The sequence below is a fragment of the Oryx dammah genome, unplaced genomic scaffold (assembly GCF_014754425.2).
Source record: "Oryx dammah isolate SB20612 unplaced genomic scaffold, SCBI_Odam_1.1 HiC_scaffold_15, whole genome shotgun sequence".
Taxonomy (NCBI): Eukaryota; Metazoa; Chordata; class Mammalia; order Artiodactyla; family Bovidae; genus Oryx; species Oryx dammah.
In genome coordinates, this window is record NW_024070199.1 from 23,413,804 (window position 1) to 23,420,782 (window position 6,979).

The window sequence follows — 6,979 nt, forward strand, 5'->3', positions numbered from 1 at the left end:
AATCTGCCTGCAATGTAGGAGACCTAGGTTCGATCCCTGGGTTGCGAAGATCTCCTGGAGAAAGGAACAGCTAGCCACTCCAGTATTCTGGCCTGGAGAATTCCATGGACTGTATAGGTCATGGGTCCCAAAGAGTCAAACACGACTGAGTGACTTTCACTTCACTTTCAATACCAGCCTTCCAGCCTCATGAGGTTTCAGTGATAACTGTATGAACACTCCTACCACATATTTGGTGCCCAGCTGGGGCCTGCTGCATCTGTCTTTCATAGGACCAGCCCTCCAGACCATTCCATCTCCCTGGTCCGCAACTTCCCTGGACTTATACAAAAGGTACAGATGGCTCCCATTTTCCCAACCCTTCCACATGCTCAGATGAATAGAAGGGATTCTCACTCTGGCTGCACTTTGTGAAACCCATATATTGAATCTATCAGTTCAGTTCAGTTCAGTCACTCAGTCGTGTCCGACTCTTTGCAGCTCCATGAATCGCAGCACACCAGGCCTCCCTGTCTATCACCAGCTCCCGGAGTTCATTCAGACTCACATCCATCAAGTCAGTGACGCCATCCAGCCATCTCATCCTCTATTGTCCCCTTCTCCTCCTGCCTCCAATCCCTCCCAGCATCAGAGTCTTTTCCAATGAATCAACTCTTCACATGAGGTGGCCACAGTACTGGAGTTTCAGCTTTAGCATCATTCCTTCCAAAGAAATCCCAGGGCTGATCTCCTTCAGAATGGACTGGTTGGATCTCCTTGCAGTCCAAGGGACTCTCAAGAGTCTTCTCCAACACCACAGTTCAAAAGCATCAATTCTTCGGCACTCAGCCTTCTTCACAGTCCAACTCTCACATCCATACATGACCACAGGAAAAACCATAGCCTTGACTAGACAGACCTTAGTCAGCAAAGTAATGTCTCTGCTTTTGAATATGCTATCTAGGTTGGTCATAACTTTTCTTCCAAGGAGTAAGCGTCTTTTAATTTCATGGCTGCAATCACCATCTAGGTGATTTTGGAGCCCCAAAAAATAAAGTCTGACACTGTTTCCACTGTTTCCCCATCTATTTCCCATGAAGTGATGGGACCAGATGCCATGATCTTCGTTTTCTGAATGTTGAGCTTTAAGCCAACTTTTTCACTCTCCTCTTTCACTTTCATCAAGAGGCTTTTTAGTTCCTCTTCACCCTCTGCCATAAGGGTGGTGTCATCTGCATATCTGAGGTTATTGATATTTCTCCCAGCAATCTTGATTCCAGCTTGTGTTTCTTCCAGTCCAGAGTTTCTCATGATGTACTCTGCATATAAGTTAAATAAGCAGGGTGACAATATACAGCCTCGACATACTCCTTTTTCTATTTGGAATCAGTCTGTTGTTCCATGTCCAGTTCTAACTGTTGCTTCCTGACCTGCATACAGATTTCTCCACAGGCAGGTCAGGTGGTCTGGTATTCCCATCTTTTTCAGAATTGTCCACAGTTTATTGTGATCCACACAGTCAAAGGCTTTGGCATAGTCAATAAAGCAGAAATAGATGTTTTTCTGGAACTCTCTTGCTTTTTCCATGATCCAGCGGATGTTGGCAATTTGATCTCTGGTTCCTCTGCCTTTTATAAAACCAGCTTGAACATCAGGAAGTTCAGGGTTCACATATTGCTGAAGCCTGGCTTGGAGAATTTTGAGCATTACTTTACGAGCATGTGAGATGAGTGCAATTGTGAGGTAGTTTGAGCATTCTTTGGCATTGCCTTTCTTTGGAGTTGGAACGAAAACTGACTTTTTCCAGTCCTGTGGCCACTGCTGAGTTTTCCAAATTTGCTGACATATTGAGTGCAGCACTTTCGCAGCATCATCTTTCAGGATTTGAAATAGCTCAACTGAATTCCATCACCTCCACTAGCTTTGTTCGTAGTGATGCTTTCTAAGGCCCACTTGACTTCACATTCCAAGATGTCTGGCTCTAGATGAGTGATCACACCATCATGATTATCTGGGTCGTGAAGATCTTTTTTGTACAGTTCTTCTGTGTATTCTTGCCACCTCTTCTTAATATCTTCTGCTTCTGTTAGGTCCATGCCATTTCTGTCCTTTATCGAGCCCATCTTTGCATGAAATGTTCCCTTGGTACCTCTAATTTTCTTGAAGAGATCTCTAGTCTTTCCCATTCTGTTCTTTTCCTCTATTTCTTTGCATTGATCGCTGAAGAAGGCTTTCTTATCTCTTCTTGCAATTCTTTGGAACTCTGCATTCAGATGCTTATATCTTTCCTTTTCTCCTTAGGGTTGGTCAAAAAGTATGTTCAGGTTTTTCTGCATCATCTTTTGGAAAAACCAGAACAAACGTTTTGGCCAATCCAATATACTGACCTCTTCCCCTAGAGCCCACAAATGAAGGGGCTTCCCTGGTTTCAAGATAACTGTATTGCTCTTATTATAAAAACATCCCACAAAACAGAACAAGAAAAATCAATTAGCCTTCCAGATACAATATTCTTTTCTCTAAGTGGTTTCCTTCGAGATGAAAATACCTCATGCCAATAGCAGGACAAGTAAAACTGCTATGCCCATTGCCTAAGGAATCAGAAAATCTATTAATAAGGCAGCATTTGCATGGCTTCACCTGAACCTCATATAGTATGAGAGTGTTGGCTCCATAAAGATATTTTTTTTATTTTAATGTTTCTGCTTCTCGTCCAAGCATGGAGCTCCTGCCCTTTCCAAGGAAATTCTATTATAAGTTTTTTACTTTGGTCATAACTGCTCTATAAATGGCTGAAGCTGGGTATTGGAATTAAGTAGGATAAAAAGAGCCTCGGGAGGAAAAACTATTTTTTTTAAACCTGGAAGGCAGCATGTCAATCTTGCAGAGACACTTGAGGTCTGACTCTGAGATTCAGAATCTCTACCCTAATCTCCCAAGACACCTGCTGCTGCTGCTGGCCACTCTTCAGCCCAACTCAGGGAGTATTCAGGTCCAAAACCCACTCAATCCACCTCCAGGGTCCCAGACCTAAGCTCACAAGCAAATCCTCCTGGATTTGGCTCACTTCAAACCTAATCCAGCTCACCATCCATGAAGGCAGCTGTTTTCCAGCTCCATGCAGGACAAACCTCACTGGAGAGATGCTCCAAGATCTCATTTACCAGCAGGATTTCACAATCATTTGATCAGATTTGGGCCTCTGGACGCCTACAAAGTTTCTTAATATCCCAGAAGCATCCTCTGTGCCTGTTCCAAGTCAGCCAATATTTCACTTGATTACTGGAGGCCAGGAGCTTCTGTTCATAGCTCTATTATTCAACTCAGTTAATAACAGCCTGGGAAGTACTTTAAAAAGCTCTCCTTCCCAGCAGGTGGCAGCAAAAAGCATTCACTCAGCCCCAGGAGCTCCCTCTACCCATTGCCCTGGTAACCACAACAAACTGGAAGCCATTGGGCAGTAATCATTGAGTTTTGTATTATTCGCACTTTCAGGTCATTGGAGAAAACTCATGGACAAGATGTGTTATTACTGCTGTTACCGTGGCCTTCTGTGTGTGTGTGTGCTTGCTCAGTCACTCAGTTGTGTCCAGCTCCTTGTGGCCCTATGGACTGTAGCCCACCAGACTCCTCTGTCCATGAGATTCTCCAGGCAAGAATACTGGAATAGCTTGCTATTACCTCCTCCAGAGGCAGATTCTCTACCATCAAGACACCTGGAAAGCATCGTAGCCTGCTAAACTTCCATTATTAGTGATGCACCTGGAAATCTCAGAATTTTTCACCCAGAAATAACCAGAACAACACCTATCTTAACTCCACTTTACTCTTTAAAACAAGTTCTCTGAACAATGAGGTAATTTAAGTAGCTTCCTGTGACACCTATCATTAGATCTTTTCCTATGTAACTGCTACTGCACGGCAGTGCTGCTTTAATTAAAACGTGCCTGATAGCATCTATTCATTTCCATTAAAAGCAGTGATATCTGAGCAGTTCACTCAGTGCACCACGTGTTTATTTCATCTTGGGCTGTTAACAGCCCAGACAACAACTGTCCCACTTGACAAATAAACTTTACAAGAGGCTGTTTGGATCCTGATAAACTAATTAAGAGCCAGCCTTAGCTACCTCAGAGGATGGATGTGTGAGGCAGGGATGATGGTTCCCAGGTAAAATCAAAGCGGAAACTGCTGATCATATCCCCAAGTTTCAAGAAACTGTAAGTAAAAGAACTGAGATATAATTCCCCCATGTCTCTCTGATTCTTCTGATAATTTTTGTAGTAGAAATGTGTAGCCTCTTGGTACTCTTTGAATGAGTACCAAGTGGCACAGAAAACCCAAGCTCCCTAAGCAACTGCACAACCAAGTGGCAGATCCTTCCATTCTTCCTTGCCTTTGGACAAGCTGTGCCCTTTGTCTGGAATGCTTTCCCCACTCTGTCCACCTGGAAAACTCCCTAAAAATCCTTCAAGACACAACTTTCAAATGTTACCTTCTGATTAAAGCCTTCCCTGACCATCTACCACCCTTCCCCAGAATTCATTTCTACAATTTCTCCTCTATATCCTTAACACAGACTTCTATATTCCCATCTCTCTTCCCTCTACCCCATCAAGCTGTACAATAAAAATGCTTTTCAGTCTCTATCTAGATTCTCAGCTAAGCCCTAAGTTCCTGGAAGTCAAAGACCAAGTCTGTTCCTCTTTGCATAAGCAATCCTAGCACCCAGCAAGGCGCTCAACTCTTCAGTTGAATGAATGAATGAATACAGAAATGAAACTTCCCTACAACCGAATTTATACAAGATTTAAAGGGGCTCAATGTGGGGAAGGGGAAAAGATTTTGTTCTTAAAGAAACTCCACAAGCAACGCGCCCTGGACCCACAATCCACTTCTGGGGAAGGTACTTTTGGCCGACTTTTCAAAGGAGTAATGAGAACAAAGGACGCAGGCATACTCCGTAGCGATGTGCACTTGAGAAAATTAAATGACGGATATCTCACCCCACCCCACCTAGTTTCTCTCTCTTTGGTTCCCATGTAAGATGTTCACCAGCACCAAATTCTCCACTAGCAGGGCTGGTCGCCCACACTCTGCACTGTCCCCACTGCTCTGATCTTCCTGGGGACAAGCTTTTTCTCGTGTGCTCTTGGCTTTAAAAGACTAACCCACCTAGATAGGCCAGAACTCAAGAAGCGCTTATTCTAGGCTGGGCAGTCATGGCATCTTGGCAGGCTGGGAAGCTCTCGGGTGGAGACTGAAAACGGATGGGGATTCTTTTTATCGCTGGATAAGTCCACACCCGCCGCTCTTTCATTAAGCAAAGGAAAAGCTGCCGCCTGCTCGGTCCTGGGGAAGATGGAAAGGGCCAGCAGGAAGCTGCTGGACGCCCAACTCTTGAATTCTCAGGCGGGCTGCTAACAGCCCAAGAGGGACGCCTGGGGAGCGAGCGGAGGGAACTTTTGAGCCCACCCAGACCGGGCACCCATTCCCAGCCCTCTACCGATAAACTTGCTGCCCAGCGTGAGCAGGAGGCTATGCCTCTAGATAGGAGAAATGAGAGTGATAAAAGAGGAAAAAAGCAGTGGGGATGACTACATATCAACTCTGGGATGCGAAGTCTGCCGCACGTTAGGAGGGTGCCTAGCGTAGGAATAAAAACTCGCGACGCTCCCACCCGCAGGGAGAGTCCTATTTTTGCCAATTCCCTGGTGCAATCCACCGCCACCTTCCCCAGTCTACTACTAGCTCCCCAGAGAAGGCGGCTGAGAGTGGGTCTCCAAACCCCCAGGGGACATGCAGGCTGAGGGCTGAGAGAGGAGGTGCTCTTAACGCCCTCACAACTGCTTCCCTGGAGGCAGAACGAAGCGGGGACTTCAGAAAATTACGCGCGTTTTCCTGACCTCCCCTCCACGACACCGACACGCAGCTACAGTCTGCGAAAACTGGCTTGGAGCTTCAGAGCACCTCCCCACAGCTCCAGTTCCCTCGAATTTGTCCTGCCTTCTGGGGGAGAAAGGGAGCGGCAAGAAAAACTACTTCAGGAGTTCCCCGGGGGAGAGGCAGGAGGGGACGAGAAAAGCTGCCTCGGAATCCCAGCCTCGCCCGCAGCCCTCGCCCCGCGCCGCGCCCGCCCGCGCCCAAGCGGCGCCCGCCCGCCGGCCGGAAGCGCTCCCTCTGCGGGTGCGCCGCCCTGCCGCCGCCCCTGCCCCGGCCAGCAGGGCGCAGGCACCGCGGTTTCCCCCGCACCTGCCAAGTTCACGGGGGTGGGCTTCCCGGGCCCGCCCTACTATGTGGGTTTCTACCCGGAAGCCGGTCGCTAGCAGCTGGAGGGTGCGCCTGAGCGGCCGCGCCCCTCGCCCCTGTGCCCTCCAGGCCGCGTCCTCCGGGCAGGGGGCTACTCCTCGGGGGCATCTTCCACCTGCCTGGAAGCCCCACTTCTCACCTTTCACCTGGAGAAGCAGAGAGAGTCGAGGGACGCATCCACGCCCTTCCCCGGACCGGCGCGGAGCCGAGGTGGGCGCTGGGCACAGCGGCCGGGCTCGCCCGTTTCCCCGCATCCCTCCGACAGCCCAGCCGTGCTTACCTGTCCTGGCGGTGCACACACAGAAGCACACAACTAAAATCACATCCCTCGGCATCGCTCCCAAGGGTCCCGGCCAGAGCGGGCGCGAGGAAGCCAGGAAGAAACAAATGCGCCTGGGTGCCGAGACGCGCCGGGCTCGGAGCCGCCAAACTTGCTGGCGGGCGGCGAGGGAGGTGGTTCTGCTGCGCCGGGTGCCGCGCTCAGGGATCGCGCCCGGGAAGGCGGCCCGGCCGCCCCGCCCCCAGCCCGCCCCCACCGCGGGCGGCGGCACCCGGCCCGGACCCCGGCCCCCGCTGCGGCGGCGCTCGCCTCGGCGCTGGGGCGGGAACGCGGGGCTTGGCCACTCCGGCAGGTTGCGCCTGGAGCTGGCAATGGCTCCTCCTCCGCGGCGAGGACCCGGGCGATCGGCGC

The 6,979-nt window shown here is 49.5% G+C and overlaps 1 protein-coding gene across 3 annotated transcripts in view; it reads right to left on the minus strand.

Annotated features, from left to right (window-relative positions):
- The window catches only part of NELL1 (neural EGFL like 1), a 1,021,326-nt gene extending 1,014,580 nt beyond the window's left edge, over positions 1-6,746 (minus strand). For all 3 annotated transcript variants that reach the window (XM_040255650.1, XM_040255649.1, XM_040255651.1), the window contains exon 1: positions 6,569-6,746. In XM_040255650.1, coding sequence (XP_040111584.1) covers positions 6,569-6,623 — 55 coding nt within the window. In that variant the 5' untranslated portion in view covers positions 6,624-6,746. The remainder of the gene's footprint in view (positions 1-6,568) is intronic.
- Positions 6,747-6,979: the final 233 nt, after the last annotated feature.